The 23339-nt window shown below is 44.9% G+C and overlaps 2 protein-coding genes across 10 annotated transcripts in view; one reads left to right on the forward strand and one right to left on the reverse strand.

Moving 5' to 3' along the window:
• ANKRD13A (ankyrin repeat domain 13A) overlaps nt 1-14395 on the forward strand; it is a 42427-nt gene extending 28032 nt beyond the window's left edge. For 2 of the 9 annotated variants that reach the window (XM_005572221.4, XM_074007772.1), the window contains 7 exons: nt 1817-1878; nt 2605-2738; nt 3578-3735; nt 4770-4883; nt 7907-8067; nt 11214-11281; nt 12336-14395. In XM_005572221.4, the coding sequence (XP_005572278.1) occupies nt 1817-1878; nt 2605-2738; nt 3578-3735; nt 4770-4883; nt 7907-8067; nt 11214-11281; nt 12336-12531 (893 nt within the window). In that variant the 3' untranslated portion in view covers nt 12532-14395. Of the gene's footprint in view, nt 1-1816; nt 1879-2604; nt 2739-3577; nt 3736-4769; nt 4884-6636; nt 6832-7906; nt 8068-8414; nt 9784-11213; nt 11282-12335 lie in introns of those variants that run through there. The other 7 variants (XM_005572222.4, XM_074007773.1, XR_012420611.1 and 4 more) reach the window with 6 other exon arrangements.
• Nucleotides 14396-16116: 1721 nt separating this feature from the next.
• C11H12orf76 (chromosome 11 C12orf76 homolog) lies at nt 16117-22382 on the reverse strand. Its single transcript, XM_045365916.2, has 2 exons — nt 22211-22382; nt 16117-17412 (listed from the first exon to the last, which is right to left on the reverse strand). Exons 1-2 carry the CDS (start codon nt 22341-22343, stop codon nt 17327-17329), a joined length of 219 nt encoding a protein of 72 aa, XP_045221851.2. The 5' UTR covers nt 22344-22382; the 3' UTR covers nt 16117-17326.
• Between the last annotated feature and the right edge of the window lie 957 nt (nt 22383-23339).

Genomic DNA, 23339 nt, shown 5'->3' on the forward strand with positions numbered 1-23339 from the left:
TTTGTTGGCTCTGTTAAGTTTAGGGTTAATGTGATTGGGATGTGTTAAACCTAACGCTAACTACTTCTCTTTTTTTTTTTTTTTTTTTTGAGACAAGTTCTCGCCCTGTCACCGAGGCTGGAGTGCAGTGGCGCAATCTCAGCTTGCTGCAATCTCTGCCTCCTGGGTTCAAGTGATTCTCCTGCCTCAGCCTCCTGAGTAGCTGGAATTACAGGCACCCGCCACCACACCTGGTTGATTTTTTGTATTTTCAGTAGAGACAGGGTTTCTTCATGTAGGCCAGGCTGGTCTCGAACTCCTGACATCAGGTGATACTCACTTGCCTCGGCCTCCCAAAGTGCTAAGATTGCAGGCATGAGCCACCGTGCCTGTCCCCTAGCTTCTTTTTATAAAAATTTCTGGGCAGGCATGGTAGCTCACGCCTGTAATCCCAACACTTTGGAAGGCCAAGGCGGGCGAATCACCTGAGGTCAGGAGTTCGAGGCCAGCCTGACCAACATGGAGAAACCCCATCTCTACTAAAAAAAATACAAAATTAGCCAGGTGTGGTGGCACATGCCTGTAATCCTAGCTACTCAGGAGGCTGAGGCAGGAGAGTCACTTGAACCTGGCAGGCGGAGGTTGCAGTGAGCCAAGATCACGCCATTGCACTCCAGCCCGGGCAACAAGAGTGAAACTCTGTCTAAAAAAAAAAAAAATTCCTGGCTGGGCACAATGGCTCACACCTGTAATCCCATAATCCCAATACCTTGGGAGGCCAAGGTGGGTAGATCACTTGAGCCCAGGAGTTTGAGACCAGCCTGGCCAATATGGTAAAACCCCATCTCTACTAAAAATACAAAAATTAACCGGGTGTGGTGGCACACTCCTGTCGTCTCAGCTACTGGGAAGGCTGAGGCAGGAGAATCGCTGGAACCTCAGAGGCAGAGGTTGCCGTGAGCCAAGGTTGTCCCACTGCACTCCAGCCTGGGCGACAGAGCTAGACTCTGTCTAAAAAAAAAGAAAAAGGAAAAAAAATTTCCTTAGTCTGACTCATTCTCCAAAATGTTTCCCCATAGTTGGCCTCAACTATAATTAAAGCTATTCATGAGGGCTTGTTTGTGTGTTATCAAGAACAATTGTGGAATTCAGCTAAAAAAGGAGATAAGGATATTTGAGAACATTTATCACTGGAATGAGTGATTTAGTCCAAACTATTGTGATGAAAGATTTAGACAGAACTTGGGATCTAAGCAAAAACATTGCATGTGGTTGCCACATCCCAGCCCCATCCCAGCCCCTCCAACTCTATGGCCTTGTGAAATTACTTCTGCTCTGTGCCTCAGTTTCCTCAGCAGTGAAATGCAGGTGATATCCAACCTTCCTTAGAGTTATTGAGAGGATTAGATGAGTTACGACGTGGAAGCCTTTAGAATGGCGCCTGCAGTATGTGGTAAGCATGCAGTAATTGTTCACCAGCACCACCACCACCATTGCCATTACTCCACTTTGACAGGTGAGGGAACCGAGGCCCAAAACACATGGATAGCGAGTGGCCAAGGTGGGGTTGGAATCCAGGTCTGGCTCACTCCAAAATCCAGACTCTTCCCATTATTCTGCTTTAATTATTACAGCTGTTTATCTGGTTTAGAGATCCTCATGAAAAGCACCCAATAAAGGACAACTTAGTTTATGATTATTGTGAATGATTTGATCAGCCAGTCTGTAATTGCATTTCCTAATGAGGTAGCTTGGACCGGAAACTTTAATGAAGATCTTTTTTTATAGCCACAAGTAAGATATAATATTAGACTTTAAACTTCCCCCCTCTCTGTAGCGGACAGGAACCCGCTGGAATCTTTGCTGGGAACTGTGGAACACCAGTTTGGTGCACAAGGGGTAAGTTGAGGCAATGAGCTTTCATTGCAGTTAGATGAAAGGAAACAACTTGTCTATGCCTGGGATGGCATTTACTGGATCCTGAACAGCCCACTCTTCGTAAAGGCCAAAGATACCCCCAAGCTGGAATTTGAGATACTCTTGGAAGAGAATTAGATGAGTGAATCTTTGAAAACAAAGATTTTAGAGGAGGGGTAGTGATTATAGAAATCAGGTGCTTCCCCTCTTATCCATTATAAACGAGGGGACTCTATAGAAATGGAACTTAAAAAGGACTCAGGACTTTATATTGCAACAGAGCACCTTAACAAATATTTCCTTACTCAGTGCTCACAGTAACTATGTGAACTTGGCACAGTGGATGTCTCTGCGGGACAGAAAAATGACCTTTCCACTGTCAAAGCTAGACAGGGAAACAGCTAGAACTTCAACTCCAAGTCTTCCAAGTCTCATGAACTTTCAGATATTTCTCTTTCTTTCTTTGCTATAATCAGGAGATAAAAATTTAAAGGAGAGTAGAGAAATATTTTGAAATGAAGAAATCAGTTAGACTTGCCATGTAGTTTGGTGATACCCTCATAGATTTTCTTGTTCCATTCAAAAAAGTTAGTGAATAGAACTTCCTGGTCTTAGCTGGTTAACACATCCACCTCAGACACTGAGTGCCGTAGGCCTTCACTTGTGAACATCACTTGGCATTTCTGACTCTCCTGAGTTCTGGCTCAGCAGGACCTCACCACGGAATGTGCTACTGCAAACAACCCTACAGCCATCACGCCTGACGAGTACTTCAATGAAGAGTTTGATCTGAAAGACAGGGACATTGGAAGGCCGAAAGAGCTGACGATTAGAACACAGAAGTAAGAGAGGTTCAGCTGCCATTTTCAACCTATGTATGTTTCAGAAATTGTGCTGTTTTATGGTGTTATGTTGAATCATTCCACTGCTCCCCCACCCAACTTTTTTTACGGGGGAGACGGAGTCTCGCTCTGTTGCCTAGGCTGGAGTGCAGTGGCACAAACTTGGCTCACTGCAACCTCTGCCTCCCAGGTTCAAGCAATTGTCCTGCCTCAGCCTCCTGAATAGCTGGGACTACAGGCACGTGCCACCATGCCCAGCTAATTTTTATATTTTTAGTAGAGACAGGGTTTCCCCATATTAGTCAGGCTGGTCTCGAACTCCTGACCTCATGATCCGCTCGCCTAGGCCTCCCAAAGTGCTGGGATTACAGGCATAAGCCACTGCTCCCGGCCTCCTCTGCCCCTTTTTATAAAAAATAATTTTAAAATTACTTTGCCATGAAAGCCAACAGTAGATTGTTCATGTTATTAGCTCTTTTCCAAATAGAATCTAGATTGGATGTAAGAATGCCTTTTTTTTTTTTTAACTGCTAACCAGCTTCAGCTGATCAAATTCATATGAAACTGTTTCCACCCACTATCATTTCTTCATGCTTGCTGTCAATTAAGACTTGGATAGTGGCAGGTTGTCATGCAAGTCGCTTGCCTTGATTTCCAGATTTTAGGGTGATGTGAATTCCTCGTCTCCCTAGACATTTGACCTTTAATAGGTCCGAATTAAGAGATGACTGGACAGAGTGTAGAGTAAGGCTGCTGTTGTCTAGCCTACTGCATAGCAGTAATCTCCTTTTCCCATCTGGTGGAGATGGCCTCAGTCTTTTCTCGGTTGAATTCTGCAGGTTTAAAGCAATGCTGTGGATGTGTGAAGAGTTTCCCCTCTCTCTCGTGGAGCAGGTCATTCCCATCATTGACCTAATGGCTCGAACGAGTGCTCATTTTGCAAGACTGAGAGATTTCATCAAATTGGAATTCCCACCTGGATTTCCTGTCAAAATAGGTACTGCTAAATAAACTTCAGCAACACTTGGAGGTTCTGCCCATGTTTGTGGGTGGCAGCATGTGGGTGGTGGGATGCTTCAGGGAATTGGAATGCTTTAGGTCAAAGTAGCTTATAGACATAATGGAGGAGGTGAGAGTTCTCCTGTGGTTTAATTTGATTTAAAGAAGTGTTATGATTGGTGGTTCATTTTGCATATCAAAATCAAGAGATCTCCAACCATCATTTCTATTTGCAAATGGTGCTGACAGATGTTAAAAGGCATAAAAACATGACACAGTCATTGTTTTAATGTCAAACCTTACTTCAATGAGACTTCAAATTAGATAATTATTTGAGGAAGACAATTGACACCAAGATTCTTTGATACATAAATATGATCTACATCCCAAGCTAGTATGCATAAAGTATGCATAATGCTGTATATATGTGTGTGTGTGTATATATATATATCTCATACATACTACTCATGAAGAGTATTAATTTTGGATAGTTGTATGTTCATGATGCTTGAACCCTAGCTCGATCACTTACTCACTGTGATCTAGCAGAAAGTACATAACCCCCTTTTTTTTTTTGAGACGGTGTCTCGCTCTGTTGCCAAGGCTGGAATGCAGTGACATGATCTTGGCTCACTGCAACCTCCACCTCCCAGGTTCAAGCAATTTTCCTGCCTCAGCCTCCTAAGTAGCTGGGATTATAGGCATACACCACCACGCCCAGCTAATTTTTGTATTTTTAGTAGAGATGGGCTTTTATCATGTTGGTTAGGCTGGTCTCGAACTCCTAACCTCAGGTTATCAGCCCGCCTTGGCCTCCCAAAGTTCTGGGATTACAGGTGTGAGCCACCGCGCCCAGCCGAAAATACGTAATTCTCAGTCTCAGTTTTCCCATCTGTGTATTGGGGAGGGTTGTTATGAGGCTTATATAAAATTATACTTATCAAAGTACTTGGCATAGTAAGCACTTAGTAAATGATAACTATTATTGTTATTCTTAGTAAAATTTACTTATAAAAGTTTTTATTTTGTTAGAAATTCCCTTGTTTCATGTCTTAAATGCACGGATTACATTTGGAAATGTTAATGGCTGTAGCACTGCCGAAGAATCTGTATCTCAAAATGTGGAAGGGACCCAGGCTGATTCAGGTAAAAAAATAAATTAAAAGTTTAGTTTTGTTATTTAAAAAAAATTTTATGGCTGGGCATGGTGGCTCATGTCTGTAATCCCAGCACTTTGGGAGGCCGAGGCGGGTGGATCACCTGAGGTTGGGAGTTCGAGACCAGCGTGACCAACATGGAGAAAACCCGTCTCTACTAAAATATAAAATTAGCCAGGTGTGGTGGCACATGCCTGTAATCCCAGCTACTCGGGAGGCTAAGGCAGGAGAATCACTTGAACCCGGTTGGGGGTGGGGGGGCGCAGAGGTTACCGTGAGCTGAGACTGTGCCATTGTACTCCAGCCTGCGCAACAAGAGCAAAACTACATCTCAAAAAAAAAAAATTTATAATTCAGTCATCATATTCATAATTCACTCTGAAGCTGGAATATCTGAGGGAGTCTGTGTTGGATGAAAGAAAACTTTAGATTTAGTTTAGATTAAGCAAATAAAAACTTGTAGTATATGTATGATCCTAGTTATATTAAAAAGACAGGATGTTCTTAAAAATCAGCTTTATTGAGGTGTAATGTACATACAATAAAATGCTCTCATTTTAAGTGTGACGGTTCAGTGCATTTTTTTTTTTTTCTCGAATACAGAGTCTCACTCTGTCACCTAGGCTGGAGTGCAGTGGCACAATCTCTGCTCACTGCAGCCTCTGCCTCCCAGGCTCAAGCAATTTTCTTGCCTAGTCTCCCAAGTATCTGGGAATACAGGTGTGTGCCACCATGCCTGGCTGATTTTTATATATTTATTAGAGACTGGGTTTCACCATGTTGGCTAGGCTGGTCTGGAACTCCTGACCTCAAGTGATCCACCCACCTCGGCCTCCCAAAGTGCTGGTGTGAGCCACCATACCCAGCCACATTTTGACAAATGTATGCATCTATGTAACCACCACCACAGTCAAGATAGACAGCATTTCCATATGCCCCCAAATTTCCTCACGCTCACTTGCCGTCAATACAATTCATGTTTTTAGATGCAATTGTAAACGGACTTATTTTCTTACTTTCATTTTCCAATTACTAGTATATAGAAATATTATTGAGTTTTGTATTTTGACCTTGAATCCTTTTTAAAAATTTTTTTAATCTTTTTTTTTCTTGCACAATTGCATGGCCGGGATTGACCTTGTTTATCTTGTAACATGGCTGAATTTACTTGTCTTACACTTTTTTGTAGATTTCTTAGAATTTCTTACATATATGGTCATGTTGTCTATTAATAAAGAAAATTTTACTTTTTCCTTTCCAATCTTTAAACTTTTTATTTCTTTTTCTTGACTTATTGGACTGACTAGGACATCTAGTACAATGTCAACTAAGAGGGGTAGGAATGGCTATCCTTCTCTTGTTCCTGGTTCTAGGGGAGGAAGGATTGTTATGCCATTAGGTTTGATGTTATCTGTGTAGGTTTTTTGTAAATGTCCCTTATTAGTTGAAGGACATTATTCTCTTATATTTCTAGTTTGCTGAGAGTTATTACCATTTTTAAGTATTAATTTTTGTGAGATGCATTTTCCGCAACTATTATGATGGTCGTATGTTTCTCCCCTATAGTCTACCAATAGGAGGAATTAAAAGATAGCATTTTAATGTATATAAATTAAGACTTCAAATGAAAACAATTGAACTCAACAATAATATACAACTTTACGTTCCCATGTGGCAATAAAGTTGGGTGATACGTGTTCATGAGGTTGTGCAGCTGAGGAACACTCATGTACTCTTGGCAGGAAGAGGAGATCGGTATAGTTCTTGAAGAAAACATTTGGCATTACTGTGTAAACTGAAGATGTGTATGACCTACCAATTCCTAGATGTGTACCTAAAGAAACGTATGCACATGAGCATCTGGAGACCCCAGTACTGGGCAGCAGCATCCACTCATAACAGCAGAAACCTGGAAACAACCCAGATGTCCTGAGATGGTAGAATGTGCTATTGTGCTCTATTAATACAACAGAATAACATATAGTATTGAAAATAAACATTTATAGCTATGTGCGTCAAGACTGTTAAATTTCAAAAGCATAATGTTGAATGAAGAAAATCCAATTTGAAGAATAAATTCCAATGATCCATTTATGTCGAGTTCACAAACAGGCTAATGCAAACTGTTAGGATGATATACATGTGGCAAACTCCAGAGAAGAGCTAGGCAGTGTAAACAACTATTCTGAATTATGTATTTACCTCTGGAGAGGAAGAAGGGGATATTGTTAACAAGGGATGTGCCTGTGGTATGTTATTGATAGTATTCTTTTTTTTTTTTTTTTTGAGATGGAATCTCGCTCTGTCGCCCAGGCTGGAGTGGAGGGCAGTGGCGCGATCTTGTCTCACTGCAAGCTCTGCCTCCCGGGTTCACGCCATTCTCCTGCCTCAGCCTCCCGAGTAGCTGGGACTACAGGCGCCTGCCACCACGCCCAGCTAATTTTTTCTTGTATTTTTAGTAGAGACAGGGTTTCACCGTATTAGCCAGGATGGTCTTGATCTCCTGACCTTGTAATCCGCCCACCTCAGCCTCCCAAAGTGCTGGGATTACAGACGTGAGCCACTGTGCCCGGCAGTTATTGATAGTGTTCTGTGTCTTAGGTGAAGGGCACACAGGCATTTGTTTTATTATTATCATTTTTGAGTGTTCAGATATTTTATAGATACTATCTTTTATATATTTACCATGTATCTTCGTGCAAAAAGAAGAAACACATTGGTGTGACTGTGCATATGTGTTTAGAGGGAGAAATCTTCGCTTTTCATTTCACAGCCTTGTGTATTTTTTATGACTATGTATTCATTTTTTCCACTAAAATCAAGGAAAAAGAAAAAAGCTGTATTCTGTCACTTTTTTCTGTCATGCTTCCTCAGAATCTCTCATATAATAGTAAGCCTTGATTATTATAATTTTGAGCCTTTCTTTTTTTTCTAATGTAAAACATTTTTGCAAAAAATTGGAGTGAAAATGTAATGAACTCAGACACTGGACGGTTGCCTTTTGTGTTTCAGCTTCCCACATCACAAACTTTGAGGTTGATCAATCTGTGTTTGAAATTCCCGAATCTTACTATGTTCAAGACAATGGCAGAAATGTGCATTTGCAAGATGAAGATTACGAGATAATGCAGTTTGCCATCCAGCAAAGTCTGCTTGAGTCCAGCAGGAGCCAGGTGGGTTTATCAGAATAAATGGCAGGCCTTGGGAGGTCTTACCCGCTGGGTTAGCCTCAGTGTTTGGCTAATCTGAAAGATTTATTCTAAATATCAAGTTTGACACATTCATGGTATTTGCATAGGTTGTACTTTGTGCATCTGGTCTTCTTACAAAAGCTTGTTATGTAAGAGATCGTCTACATAATCCCAGTCAGCACCATTCACAAGATGTCTTCAGGCAGACTTTCCTTTTCCTCATTTTCATGCACATAGCTTGTAATTCTGTACTTTTCAAGATGTGCTTCATTTTCTAGTACTGAAGCAGTAAATTCCTGCTGAATCACACCATCATATTTTCCCTGAAGGATTACCTATGTGTCTGTAGTCTCAGATGAAGGTCGTGAAGTGGATTTGAATCCCACTCCCTCCACAAACGGTATCATCTCCCTAAACTCTCTCTGGGTCTCTAGTGAAACAGAAAATGAAGGACGGGACAGACCTGTGTAAGCTGTAGGCTGTGTGTGTGTGTGTGTGTGTGTGTGTGTGTCTTTTTGTTGTTTTGTGTGTGTGTGTGTGTGTGTGTCTTGTTTTGTGTGTGTGTGTGTGTGTGTCTTTTTGTTGTTTTGTGTGTGTGTGTCTTTTTGTTGTTTTGTGTGTGTGTGTGTGTCTTTTTGTTGTTTTGTGTGTGTGTGTGTGTGTGTGTGTGTGTGTGTGTGACTTTTTGTTGCCCAAGTTGGAGTGCAGTGGCTATTCCCCGGCATGATCATATTGTACCCTAAAACTCCTGGGGTCAAGAGATCCTCCCACCTCAGCCTCCCAAGTAGCTGGGACTAAAGTCATGCACCACTGCACCCAGTAGAACAGTTGCCTTTTATTGTCGTATGTGGTTCTCCCTCCATGCCTCACCTACCTGGGACAGTCCAAGGCTTGAGGTCCTCCTCCCCTAACATCAACTCCTTCCATCTCCTTCCTTCTGTGGCTCCTGGCTCTACTAGGGTAGGGTCTGGTCTGCCTCCAGCACCCTCTGGTATGTCCTGGCTTCCTGCAGTCCATTTATTTGTTTGTTTCTTTGTTTGTTTATTTTTTGAGACGGAGTCTCTCTCTCTGTCGCCCAGGCTGGAGTGCAGTGGCGTGATCTCAGCTCACTGCAAGCTCTGCCTCTGGGGTTCATGCCATTCTCCTGCCTCAGCCTCCCGAGTAGCTGGGACTACAGGCGCCCACCACCATGCCCGGCTAATTTTTTGTATTTTTAGTACAGACGAGGTTTCACCATGTTAGCCAAGATGGTCTCCATCTCCTGACCTCATGATCTGCCCGTCTCGGCCTCTCAAAGTGCTGGGATTACAGGCGTCAGCCACCGCGCCTGGCCCATTTATTTGTTAATTGACTTTTTCTTCCATTCTTCATTCAGATTTTGCAGAGTACCTTCTTTGTGCCAGCCTCTGTGCCAGGTGCTGGGAATTCTCTGGGAAGCAGTCCCTGCCTTCACAGGGCTGCTGCTTTGAAAATAGTGCTCACACTCCAGCGTTCTCACTGGTTTAAGCTTGTAGCTTTCTGGTTCTATTCCTGAGTCTTAGTGCTTGTGTAATGTGAGTCTACCTCCTCCACTTCCCCCTGCCACCACCATGGCCCCATTCCCAGACCTATTCAGTTTTCCAAGCCAGACCCCAAAGCAAGCATGTTCCCTTTGGGAGGCCTCCTGGGAGAAGACCCCTGGACATCACCATCAGCCTGGTATGCTTTTCCTTTCCCTATGTAAGTGAGCTTAGCTCCCCTCGCCAGCTCCCAAGAAGCTTCATAAACCTTGTTGACCATAAGTTTTAACAAGGGGAGTAGCCAAAGTCAAAGACTACCAATATTGAATTATGTCTTCTAATCTTGCCCTAGAAGAATTATTGGCCGGGTGCAGTGGCTCATGCCTATAATCCCAGCACTATGGGAGGCCAAGGTGAGAGGATTGTTTGAGCCCAGGAATTTGAGACCAGCCTGGGCAACATAGTGAGATCCTATCTCTACCAATATATATATATATTTTTTTTAATTTTTGAGGCAGAGTCTCACTCTTTTGCTCAGGCTGGAGTGCAAGGGCACAATATTGGCTCATTGCAGCCTCTGCCTCCCAGGTTCAAGTGATTCTCATGCCTCACCCACCTGAGCAGCTGGGATTACAGGTGGGTACCACCAGACCCAGCTAATTTTTGTATTTTCAGTAGCGATGGGTTTTCACCATGTTGTCCAGGCTGATCTCAAACTCCAGGCCTCAAGTGATCTGCCAGCCTTGGCCTCCCAAAGTGCTGGGATTACAGGTGTGAGCCACCGTGCCTAGCCTCTACCAAAAAATTTAAAAGCCAACTATGGTGTTTTGCATCTGTATTCCCAACTAGTCAGGAGGCTGAGGTGGGAGGATTTCTTGTGCCCGGAGGTCAAGGCTACAGTGAGCTACGATCACACCACTACCCTTGAGCCTGGACAACAGAGTGCGACCCTGTCTCTAAAAAAACAAAAACAGGCCGGGCGTGGTGGCTCAAGCCTGTAATCCCAGCACTTTGGGAGGCCGAGGCGGGTGGATCACGAGGTCAGGAGATCGAGACCATCCTGGCTAACATGGTGAAACCCCGTCTCTACTAAAAATACAAAAAACTAGCCGGGCGTGGTGGCGGGCGCCTGTAGTTCCAGCTACTTGGGAGGCTGAGGCGGGAGAATGGCGTGAACCCGGGAGGCGGAGCTTGCAGTGAGCCGAGATCACGCCACTGCACTCCAGCCTGGGAGACACAGCGAGACTCCGTCTCAAAAAAAAAAAAAAAAAAACAACAAAAAAAAAACAAAAACAAAAACAGAAACCTGCTTTGGTCACTTGAACTTTGCCCAAGGTCAGCTGTGTTTCTGTTTTTCGTTGTGTATATCTTCCACTTGGGTTAGCTGTATTTAAGAGATGGATTTTGTGAGAAGGATGAGAAGGCTGTGGCTGTGAGTTAGGCTGTGGCATGTTACTAGCTGCCACTTAGGTGTTGTTTTTGAGGTAACCCAAGTCCCTGTTAGGTAGCACTATCGATAATGGTCATGGAAAGACTTTTAATTTGGTTCTTGCTGCCATTGTTTCCTTTCCAGAATGGCACCAATTTCTCCTAAGACATATTCATGTCTATCATATTTGTCTTTGCCAGGAACTTTCAGGACCAGCTTCGAATGGAGGGATCAGCCAGACAAACACCTATGACGCCCAGTATGAGAGGTGATTGACTGATGTGACTGTGGATTAAACCAGGATGGACACAGGCCTGGACACAGGCGGGCAGACGCGTGGCACTGTGCATTTGGTCCCCGGGCAGATGCACGGTGCCACACACTGGCAGGAAAGACTAGAAAAAGTAGGCCGGACGCGGTGGCTCACGCCTGTGATCCCAGCACTTTGGGAGGCCGAGGCAGGCAGATCATGAGGTCAGGAGATCGAGACCATCCTGGCTAACATGGTGAAACCCCGTCTCTACTAAAAAAAAAAATACAAAAAATTAGCTGGGCATGGTGGCGGGCACCTGTAGTCCCAGCTACTCGGGAGGCTGAGGCAGGAAAATGGCGAACCCGGGAGGCGGAGCTTGCAGTGAGCCGAGATCATGCCACTGTACTCCAGCCTGGGTGACAAAGCGAGACTCCGTCTCAAAAAAAAAAAAAAAAAAAAAAAAAGACTAGATAAAGTAATTGGCTCTCCTGCTTCCTCTTGTGGCAGTTACTTATTATAATAACTCTGGACTTGATAGCAAGTTTCCAGGAATGGGTGATAGAATTTCTGACTGGTTCACAGGTCAGTGCCATTGGGGGAAAGGTACTGAGTCAGTGTTTTCTGATTGGTTTGATCTTCTGTGAATGATGTATGACCACAGGGCCTAGATGTCCTCAGTGGAAAGTTTATATAATTGTAAAGATAAGGAAGTTTGTGGGAACAGCTGCAGAGATTTAGGGAAAAACTGCAAGGATTCATTTTACGAAGACTTTTTATATACTTAAGGTGTCTGTGAGAGCCCGCTGATGAAGAACCTGTTTTGCTTTAAAACAGATCCAAGTTCAATTCCCAGCCCTATCACTTACTGGTCGGGTGGTCTTGGGCAGGAGTGTGGGGTTTCTCACCTGTATACAGCACTTACACCCCCAGAGTTATGTGGGATTAAATGGCATCATGCATATTAAATGCCTGGCACAGTATGCCCTTGGTAAGCAGTTAAGAAATGTAGTTACTGCTGCCACCATGATGATAGTAGTGACTCTCCCTTTTTATCTGTTTTCCAACCCAGGGCCATCCAGGAGAGCCTCCTCACCAGCACAGAAGGCCTGTGCCCCAGTGCCCTGAGCGAGACAAGCCGTTTTGATAATGACTTGCAGCTGGCCATGGAGCTCTCTGCCAAAGAGCTGGAGGAACGGGAGCTCCGGCTCCAGGAGGAAGAGGCTGAGCTCCAGCAAGTCTTACAGCTGTCACTCACTGACAAATAGACCTTTTGGCCTGTGGGTTGCACAGAGCAGAGGCTCTGGGCTGTCACAGATGCTGTGTCAACCAGAGCCCCGGGGCTGAGGGCCTGCACCTTGTGTGCGTGCAGCAGACAACAGCCGCCCCTTCTTTATGCAGAGGTGCAGAACCAGGGACTCCCAGGCCCATCCAGGCCACTCCCTGGGGTGGAGAAGGGACCAGGGATTGCAGGCCCCATCTCCAGGCTAAGGGGAGGAGAGCATCATCACTTTCCATTAGCTGTATTGGCTTGCAGGTCACATTTTTACTACCAGCTTTAGACAAAACCCCAATCCCCGCAGGTTTGTAGATCAATTTTTATCAAGGAGTGATAACAAAACAAGTTATTGCAGAGTCAGGGTGCTTTTATATATGAGAGCAGCAGCCGCCTTTGTAAAGTGTGGTCTATGAGAATTGGAGACACATCTTTACTGTTCACCAAAGAAATGGGTAATCTGTGCTGATCTACTCCTTATTTTTACCTTTTTACAGGGTTTCTAGGATATTGTCATTATTCTTCCTTCATCTCTATCTGATTCCATTCCTTCCACACCCAGCTAAAGTTAGAGGAGATACATATAGAATCTATTTTAGATTATTGTTAACTATTTGCATCAAATTAAGATACACAAATGGCCATGGATGTTGCCTTCGCCTTAAACATTACTAATAGTTTCACGTCACCTCACTGCACGCATCGAGGGATCTGATTTGAATTTGTAAAGGCAATTCTTTTGAGAGCAGGATTCTCCAGGCTAAATCAAAGGCAGCTAATCCTGTCCCTGAAGGAGCAGCTAGGGGAACCTGAGGCTTGTTCTTGAAGTGGGCAAGCTGGCCAAAATATTGGAACACACAGAACCAAACCAGGTGCGTTCCACACCTGCACGAGTGAAGGATTTCCACATAGACACCTAGGAAGAACCCACTGCATGCCCTAGACTCACTCCAGAGGAAGGATGGATTTGCAACCAGAAAGGGAGCTGAAAACCACGGAGCTCCATGGCTCTTCATTCAAAAGGGAAAATGATGATTCCACGTTGCTTTTCAGAGTTCAAATCAACATCTTTCTGAATAAATCTATTTTTTAACAGAATCTTTTTATTATTTGTAAAAGATATAAAAACAACTATTCCCATCAGTAGCAATACAAGGTTATACATTTTAACCAGATTTTCTCAGGCCTTTTTTGGATACCTTTAGTAGTTAACTCTCTTTTGTCAAACCCTCCTGTAAATAACCATCGCACAACATACAGAAGCCTGGGGAATACAGCCAAGGGCACTGCTCACTGTGGCCCATGTATTCGTTCCCACAGGCTGCACTGAAATAACTTGGTAAACAGTACCCTCCTCCATTTTGTGTCTGTTTCCTCTGTTGTGCTTCTTTGGGGATAGGAAGACAAACATAACTACTATTCCAGGTGTTGCCAGTGAAACGTTCCCAGACACAAAGAATTGTGCTTTTAATTCCATGTCACCATTTGCCTTTTTTTTTTTTTTTTGTCATGGTCTGACCAAAATTCCTTCCCTGCACAGCAGGCCAGTATAGGCAACGCCACATTTGTTTCAAATACGCAATGTGGCATTTTGTTTACTTCGCATTTGCCATGAGCAAAAACACTTCTTGGAATGGCTGCAGCGAGGCTGTGTCATTGGCTTACAAAGGTGACTCATAGGTAATTTCTGTGTTTGCATTCCACTGCTCTGCTCCCTAAGGTCCTTGACTTTCTCCCCTGGAATTCACTTAAAAAGGGACTGAGCATTGTGTCAACCTGTTGCAGCGTTTTTCATATATGTGTTCACTCTAAAAATGCAAATAAAGACGGCTTCCTTAGAGGGTGCTCATACAATATTCCAGTCTTTGAGTCTTTTTTCTTTCCAGTTTTTTCTAGTCACTGGATGTAGTGACCACACGTCCTGTTACGTATGTCAGTAGAACATTAGAATGCCTCACATTGCTCAGTTCATCACTGCAAAGGTGGCATGCTGCTCCCAGCCTTCCTGCCCAGGTTAACAAGCCCCACGCTGCTTATTTCAAATGGAAACTAAAAGCAAGCCAGTGTTGGGCTGTTCTGACACCCCTGGGTTCCTCCTGGAGGTAAACTGGCTCTTGTAGGGTAAGGGAAGCCCAGCCAACATCAAAGCTCTGCATCAATGCTATCCCTTGAAGCCAAGTGCTTTATGAGGCTGTTCCTAGAAGTCCAGATGATAAGGCTTCCAAACTCTTCCTATACCTAAATATGTTGGCATTAAAAACAACGGCAGTGGCCAGTAGAAACGTGTGGGTTCCAAAAATGAGGCTGTATTTCTGGGAAGATGTAAAGGAGCTGCTTTGCTTTTGGGGGAAAGTAGATATCAATACTTGAAGCTACAAGAACACTATGAAGAAAAACATTACTCCTTCGGGTCAAGGGGTGCAATGACTATGGATTATTTAAAAACTGAAAAGCTAAGCTTAGGTGGCCCAATATCAGCAGAAAGTTTTTATTTTGTTTTTCTGAGACGGAGTTTTGCTCTTGTTGCCCAGGCTGGAGTGCAATGGCGTAATCTCGGCTCACTGCAACCTCCGCCTCCCGGGTTCAAGCAATTCTCCTGCCTCAGCCTCCTGAGAAGGTGGGATTACAGGTGTGTGCCACCATGCCCAGCTTTTTGTATTTTTAATAGAGACAGGGTTTCACCATGTTGGCCAGGCTGCTCTCAAACCCCTGACCTGAGGTGATCCACCTGCCTCGGCCTCCCAAAGTGCTGGGATTACAGGCATGAGCCACCGCGCCCGGCCAGAAACTAATTGAGCAATTTCTGCACGTTAGACACTGCTAGAACTTAGGTTCTATAAACAAGCTTGTCATACTACATAAACGTGGCATGTCAAGGAAGTGGAAGTCTGCTCTAAATAATGACAGGAAAGGGAAACTGTCACAACTGCCAGCTTGGTCACAGTCTCCTGCTGACCATAAATGACATCAAGGAAGATGAACTGGATATGGAAATTTCCAGTGATTCTGTGGTGCAATGAATGATGGAGTTCAAAGTACCACCTAGACCTCTGTTTAGAAATATATAGGTTTAAGCCTGAGGTCCAGGTGGAAAAAAATACAACATGCTGATATGACTCCACAGCCACTAAATCACAGGCAACACTAGGAGACTTCCTAATCTCAACTTTAGGCCAGGTGCAGTGGCTCATGCCTGTAATCCCAGCACTTTGGGAGGCCGAGGCGGGTGGATCACCTGAGGTCAGGAGTTTGAGACCAGCCTGGCCAACATGGTGAAACCCGATGTCTACTAAAATACAAAAAAATTAGCCGGGCATGGTGGCTCATGCCCATAATCCCAGCTACTCCGGAGGCTGAGGCAGGAAAATCGCTTGAACCCAGGAGGTGAAGGTGGCAGTGAGCTGAGACCACACCATTGCACTCCAGCCTGGGCAATAGGAACCAAACTCCATCTCGGAAAAAAAAAAAAGAAAAAAAAAAATTTCACTTCACAGAGCTTCTTTAAGTGATTAGATCAAATTCAAACATACCCACATTTCAAACACTTGGGAAATAATTGGTGGAGTAAAACAATATATAGGATTTTACTTTAATTTTAATTGACATTTTGCTCAAAAGCACAGAACAGTGAACATTTCAATGGCTCAATGTTACAAGATTACAAACAAAATCCCTAAGTTAAACAGTTATAGTATCCTGCTTCAGTTATTTCACATTAAATGCAGGTTGTTAAAATCAGTGCTGTGCTTGAACACAAGATAAGCATTTCAATTTAATAACAAAATTAAATCTAGCACCTTGAAATAAATATTGACGACCGCTTTATAAGTATGAAAGTATTATTTCAATAGGAGGAAAAAATCCAGTTCACCAACAGTGCAAACTAATAGCAGCATTTTCAAAGCGGAGATGAAATTTGTGTAAACACACACTGGCGGGCACAGTGGACATGCACTTCTGGCTGGGCCCTCCCCACCCAGGGATGAACAGAGCGCCTGCTGAGCCTTTTACATTCCAAATCTGGAAAGCTACCTCAAGTTTCAGACCGTGGGCTATACAGACTCAAATGCAGGGCAACGGAGATCAATGTGTTTAAGCAGGATGGGGTCCTTTTTTGTGAGAGGCCAACCTAGTAACATTTCCAGTCCAACCCCAGAGCCTTCCAGGCCAAAGGTGCATGTAGTAACAGGTACTACCTGATGTGACCCTGACTTCAGGGGGAGCACCTGAGTGCAGGGCCGGATGCAGGTAAGGAATGAGGGCCCAAGTTCCCCACAGCTGACACCACTTTGCAACCAGCGCATTCTAGGCCAACTCAAGTGAGATTAAAAAAAAAAAAAAAAAAAATTCTGTGATTCTTAACCCACTGTAACCAAATGGTTCTTAAATAGGGAATGTCTACATGGTAAGTCTCCCTCTGTTAACATTTTCAAGCATTAATGATGAGTTCTTTCCAGTGTGGTTCTTACAGGCACTCACAAGGTGAATGTTTTCTTTCTCATGAACACTCCATCTTTACACTGACCTTTGGAGCTTTCAGGTCTTACTTTTAACAAGTACAGTCAGAAACACTGAGAAGCAGATTCAGGGGCCAATTATTTGCACTACAGTGTTAGGAAAAAATAATTTCTAGTAGATGTTTTCTTCTAATTCATTTAGCGTTTACCAACTGTCCAGACCAAAGGTCATTTCCAAGTAGGAAAGTTTTGATTCCAACTTCTCCACTGACCCGTGTGCAACACAACTTATCCTATTCCCAAATACTCATTGAAGAACTTGTCTGGCTGTCACCGACGCCGAATGGGCTTGTAGATACAAAATGCCATAAGGATGACAGTCACCAGCAGGATGCTGAAAATGGTTCCCATCAACACTGCAAAGGGAAAACAGGTTACTTCCTAATGGCAGCTCCAGGTTAGGCAATTCATCCACTCACTGCCAATGATTTATCAAATGCCACTTGCTGCCAGGCACTATGTCAGGTGCTGTGCAAACAGCTGTAAACAGATCCTCTCTCCAGTTGTCTCTATGTATAGTGGGGGGGAGAAACAAACAGGTGAGAGCATTTCACATATCTTGATATACCATGAAAAAAACAGTAATGGGCTAGGGATGGAGACGGGGTGGGCAGCAGGAGGTAGGACAGTCAGGAAGCATCCGAGGAGGAGACTCACAAGCTGAGACAGGCCGAGTGTGGTGACTCATGTCTGTAATCTCAGCACTTTGGGAGGCCTAGGTGGGTGGATCACTTGAGGTCAGGAGTTTGAGACCAGCCTGGCCAATATGGTGAAACCCCATCTCTACTGAAAATACGAAAATTGGCCAGGCATGGTGGCAGGTGTCTATAGTCCCAGCTACTTAGGAGGCTGAGGCAGGAGAATCGCTTGAACCCAGGAGGCGGAGGTTATAGTGAGCCGAGATTGCACCACTGGGAGACAGAGTGAGACTCCATCTCAAAAAAAAAACCAAAAAAACTGGGACCTTACGAGTGAGGCTCTGCAGGGAGCGTGCTGCAGTCCCAGGGATCAGCTAGGGAAGGGCCTTGAGGCCAATATAAGCTCAACACACTCAGTGAACAGAAGGGAGGCAACCAGGCAAAGAGTGCAGGAAGAGAGGCAGGAAATCAGGCCAGAGAGGAAGGCTGGGGCCGGTCTGTACAGGGCCTTGGAGACCATGAAGGAAACATGGATTTTAAGTTTAAAGAGAAGCTACTGGCGGGTTGTAGGCAAAAGAATGACATCATCTGATTTAGTTGGGAAAAAATATTCCTCTGGCTTTTGTGTGGAGAATTGTCCGATTATAGTGGGGCAAGAGAGCAGGATGCCCAACTATACCTTTAAAGCCATTAATAAAAATCTGGAGACTTAATGAAGTATTTCAGTCTCAAGATGAGTCTCAACAGGGCCTTATGAGCAAAGAGGCAACTAACCCACAAATCTGTTATGTTTGGCCGGGTACGGGGGCTCATGCCTGTAATCCCAGCACTTTGGGAGGCCGAGGCAGGCGGATCACGAGGTCAGGAGTTCGAGACCAGCCTGGCCAATATGGTGAAACCCTGTCTCTACTAAAAATACAAAAAAATTAGCTGGGCATGGTGGCGTGCGCCTGCAGTCCCAGTTACTCTAGAGACCGAGGCAGGAGAATCGCTTGAATCCAGGAGGCAGAGGTTGCAGTGAGCCAAGACTATGCCACTGCATTCCAGCATGGGCAATAGAGGGAGACTCCGTCTCAAAAAAAAAAAAAAAAAGAAAAGAAAAGAACTGTTGTTTTTAAGACTAAATTTCACAACTGAAATTTTCAAGGTGCTCAGGTGAGAAACGGGAACTACAACTGATTACTCAAGTTGAGCCCTGGAGGTACAGGATAAGGACCTGGGCTTTAAACTACTTCGTAACAAAAAAGAAAAAAATAAACTAGCATAACCAGCAACCATTCAGAGGTTTATTCAATAGCAGCAGTGATATGCAATCTTGTTTCTGTGACTATCTCAGTGATCTTGAGAAGCATTCAAAACCAGCAAATGTACACTGACGTGTGTCTGTAGCGATGTGGGCCCATCCCAGGTTTCAGCTGGGGCCTAACCATAGTTGTTTTTCAGTCTCATTACTGTTCCTTTGAAAAACTAAGATTTAGTCAGGCGAGGTGGCTCATGCCTGTAATCCCAGTACTTTGGGAGGCCAAGGCAGGCAGATCACGAGGACAGGAGATTGAGACCAGCCTGGCCAACATGGTGAAACCCCGTCTCTACTAAAAATACAAAAATTAGCTGGACGTGGCGGCGGGCACCTGTAATCCCAGCTACTCAGGAGGCTGAGGCAGGAGAATCGCTTGAATCCTGGAGGCAGAGGTTGCAGCGAGCCCAGATTGCACCATTGCACTCCAGCCTGGGCGACAGAGCGAGACTCCATTAAAAAAAAAAAAAAAAAAAAAACAAGATTTGATCATAGTTTTACTCAAATCAGTAACTCTGTAGTATCTGTGACACCCCCCCCAACATACCCTCCACGCTTAAAACAGTTATTATTTTAAAACCGACTATACAGAAAAATCAGGCCAGGTGCGGTGGCTCAGGCCTGCAATTCCAGCACTTTGGGAGACCAAGGCAAGCAGATCACCTGAGGTCGGGAGTTTGAGACCAGCCTGACCAACATGGAGAACTGAAGAAACCCTGTCTCTACTAAAAATACAAAATTAGCCTAGCATGGTGGCACATGTCTGTAATCCCAGCTACTTGGGAGGCTGAGGCAGGAGAATTTCTTGAACCCAGGAGGCGAAGGTTGCAGTGAGCCGAGATCAAGCCACTGCACTCCAGCCTGGGCAACAAGAGCAAAACTCAGTCTCAAAAAAAAAAAAAAAGAAAAGAAAACTCATCTTTTTTTGGTGAGTGAGGGGGAAGAAGGAAGGAGAAGGTGTCAAAGACAGTATGTCATAACTTCAAAGGCCAGAAGTAATTTTAAGATCTTTGTCAAACAAAATCTACAACCTACGTGAACTAAATGTCACGTCTTAAAATAGCCCTTGTTAACTGAATACCTGCCCTAATTTCCAAAAGTCCTGAATTCTGAGTTTCTATGGTTTGGACTACAATTGGACTTAAAGTTGTCTTATTCTATTTAAATAAACCATTTTCTTGCATCTCGCATTTTGGAAGCACTCTAAAAAATATTTAAAACTCCCAGCCGTGTGCGGCAGCTCAAGCCTGTAATCCCAGCACTTTGAGAGGCCAAGGCGGGCGGATCACGAGATCAGGAGATCGAGACCACTCTGGCTAACACGGTGAAACCCCGTCTCTACTAAATATACAAAAATTAGCTGGGCATTGTGGCAGGCGCCTGTAATCCCAGCTACTCGGGAGGCTGAGGCAGGAGAATCACCCGAACCAGGGAGTCAGGGGTTACAGTGAGCCAAGATCGTGCCCTTGCACTCAAGCCTGGCGACAGAGCAAGACTCTACCTCAAAAAAAAAAAAAAAAAAAAAAAAAAATTTAAACTCCCAAAGCAGGAATGCAGAAGATTGGAATTGGGGGATGGAAAATCTACCTTTAAAAAATAAAAAATGCCAGGCGCAGTAGCTCACACCTGTAATGCCAGCACTTTTGGAGGCTGAGATGGGCAGATCACTTGAGATCAAGACTTCGAGACAAGCCTGGCCAACATGGAGAAACCCTGTCTGTACTAAAATTACAAACATTAGCCAGGCACGGTGGTGGGTGCCTATAATCCCAGCTACTTGGGAGACTGAGGCAAGAAATCACTTGAACCTAGGAGGTGGAGGTTGCAATGAGCCAAGATCACGCCACTGCACTCTAGATTGAGCGACAGAGTGAGACTCCATATCAAAAAAAATAATAATAAAAGTAAAATTTGAAAAGGAGCTTAAAACCATGAGTTGTTAGGTACACAGTGGCCATGCATTTGGGTCCTGATCAATTCTCCCACTCGCCATCTTTTCACTTCTCCCTACACTTTACATGCAGTGACAGATGCCTGAATGGCAGCCCCAGGCAGAACCTTAAAAGAATGTTTTAGGCCTGGCGTGGTGGCTCACGCCTGTAATCCCAGCACTTTGGGAGGCCGAAGTGGGCAATTCATGAGGTCAAGAGATCAAGACCATCCTGGCCAACATGGTGAAACCCCATCTCTATTAAAAATACAAAAATTACCTGGGCGTGGTGGCTCACGCCTGTGGTCCCAGCTACTGGAGAGGCAGAGGCAGGAGAATTGCTTGAACCCGGGAGGCGGAGGTTGCAGTGAGCCAAGACCGTGCCACTGCACTCCAGCCTGGGCAACAAGAGTGAAACTCCGTCTCAAAAAAAAAAAAAAAATACCTACTGTACAGAACTGTCTAGGACAGCATTTCTCAAACTATCTATGGCAAAGGAGTAGTTTTTATAATTTCTAGTCTAGCACCACTGCACTCCAGCCTGGGTGACAGAGGATACCCTATGGTAAAAGAAAAAAAAAATAGGGCTGTAAACCGTACATTTCTCATTAAGTTACTGTGAGGCTCAAATGAATTCGCGTATACAAAGTGTGTAGCACAAGACATGGGATGTAGGAAATGCTCAAAAACTGTTACCATTTTTGCAATAAATACTGGCTCCTCTGGGAAAGAAGAGGGGTGAGGTAAATGATGTGCCTTGTTGTGAGCCTGAGCCCACACAGCCAGCGAGGAGGGGACCCAGACTGAGACTCAGGTCTCCGGATTGCAGTTCATTCATGGGCAACTAGTACATATTGAGAGCCTACTGGACACCATGTCTTGTGGGTGATCCACCCGAGGTGGGTGGATCACTCGAGGCCAGGAGTTCGAGATCAGCCTGGCCAACACAGTGAAACCCCATCTCTACTAAAAATACAAAAATTAGCCAAGTGTAGTGGGGTGCGCTTATAATCCCAGTTACTCGGCAGGCTGAGGCAGGAGAATTGCTTGAACCTGGGAGGCGAAAGTTCTGGCACATACTGAGCACTTGCTGAGAGGTAAAGCTCAGGCCTTCTGCCCCAGGCTTTTGGAGAAGGAGTCTCGGGGCCCCCTGAGAGGCCTCACCTGCACCCCACGCCCTCGCCCATCTCCCCACTCTATCCCCTGTCGCTCCGTAAGCCCGGCTCCAGCACCCGGAGCGGTGAAAGCTCGGGCACTACCCGCCGCCCGCCAGCTCCAGGACCGCTCACCCAGGTTCTGCCCGCGCAGCACCGCGTACGGCCGGCTCCGCTCCAGCGGATCCACGGGGCTCGGGGCCTCTGCATCCCCGACCAGGAAGCTGCAGAGGCCAAAGCACAGCCACGGTAACGCCGGACGCAGCATCTTCCCCAGCCCTGCAGAAGCAGAGAGGCCACTTCCGTCGCAAGCCCTGCCTCTGTCTCCTCCCAGGTCTCTCTGCGTCGCTGCCACCGCCCTTCGGGCGCGCCTCATTGCCATGGTAACTGTGCGTCCTGGTCTAAGTTCCGCTTCTGCCCAAGATTTGTTCCGGATTAACGTTCCTCAATAAGTAATGTTTCCCTCCGACAAACTTTCCGTACCGATCAACTTTCCGTCTGTGCCAACGTTCTGCCGCGATTACCGTTCTGCTATGGTTAGCGTTCCCTTATGCATTGGGGTAGAGGTCTTGTAGGTCCATTTGGGGCCTATTGAAGATTTTTTACGAATCCATGCATTTTCTTATTAGACCTTCATTACAGGCCCGGAAAATAGATACTGTGTTTCTGTTTCTGCCACCTTCTCAGGGAGCCCTTGCCCAGACATCCTTTTCTAAAATTGCAACCCTCCTTTTCCCTTAATGTACATTCTCCCTACCTTCGTTCTCTTCCATTCCCCGCATTCACTTTAGACTCATCACCATTTACCTTATACATTTGATGTGCATTTGATGATTTTCTGAGGACCTGCTCTGCCGTAGCATGTGAAGTCCATGAGCACAGCGATTTTGTTCTTGCTCTCTGCTCCTTCCCAGAGACTAGAAGAGTAGCATATTATATTCAGTAACTGCTGAATACATGAGGGAACTGAGCTAAGTGTTTGGCCCAACACTGCACACACAAAGTGGCAGAGCTGGAATTTGACCCAAGCATAGTTTTGAATCTGGAGGCTTTACCACCTCACACATTGCCTCACCTCCTGAAGGCTTGATTTGTAGTGGGATTAGTATCATCTACCTCACAATGGATGTGTAATACAAATGTCAGAGGCGTGTGAACCAGAGCAACTCTATCTTAAATAGGAGCTGGGTAAAATGAGGCTGAAACCTACTGGCCTGAATTCCCAGATGGTTAATGCATTCTAAGTCACATGATGACATAGGAG

This window comes from Macaca fascicularis, chromosome 11, assembly GCF_037993035.2.
Source record: "Macaca fascicularis isolate 582-1 chromosome 11, T2T-MFA8v1.1".
Taxonomy (NCBI): domain Eukaryota; kingdom Metazoa; phylum Chordata; class Mammalia; order Primates; family Cercopithecidae; genus Macaca; species Macaca fascicularis.

Excerpts from the sequence above, each read along its gene's own strand:
- C11H12orf76 (XM_045365916.2), bottom strand. The coding sequence starts at position 22,343 with ATGCTGCGTCCGGCGTTACCGTGGCTGTGCTTTGGCCTCTGCAGCTTC. Across the intron at positions 17,413-22,210 it reads GCTGCGCGGGCAGAACCTGG|TGTTGATGGGAACCATTTTC; the intron begins GTGAGCGGTCCT and ends TTCCCTTTGCAG.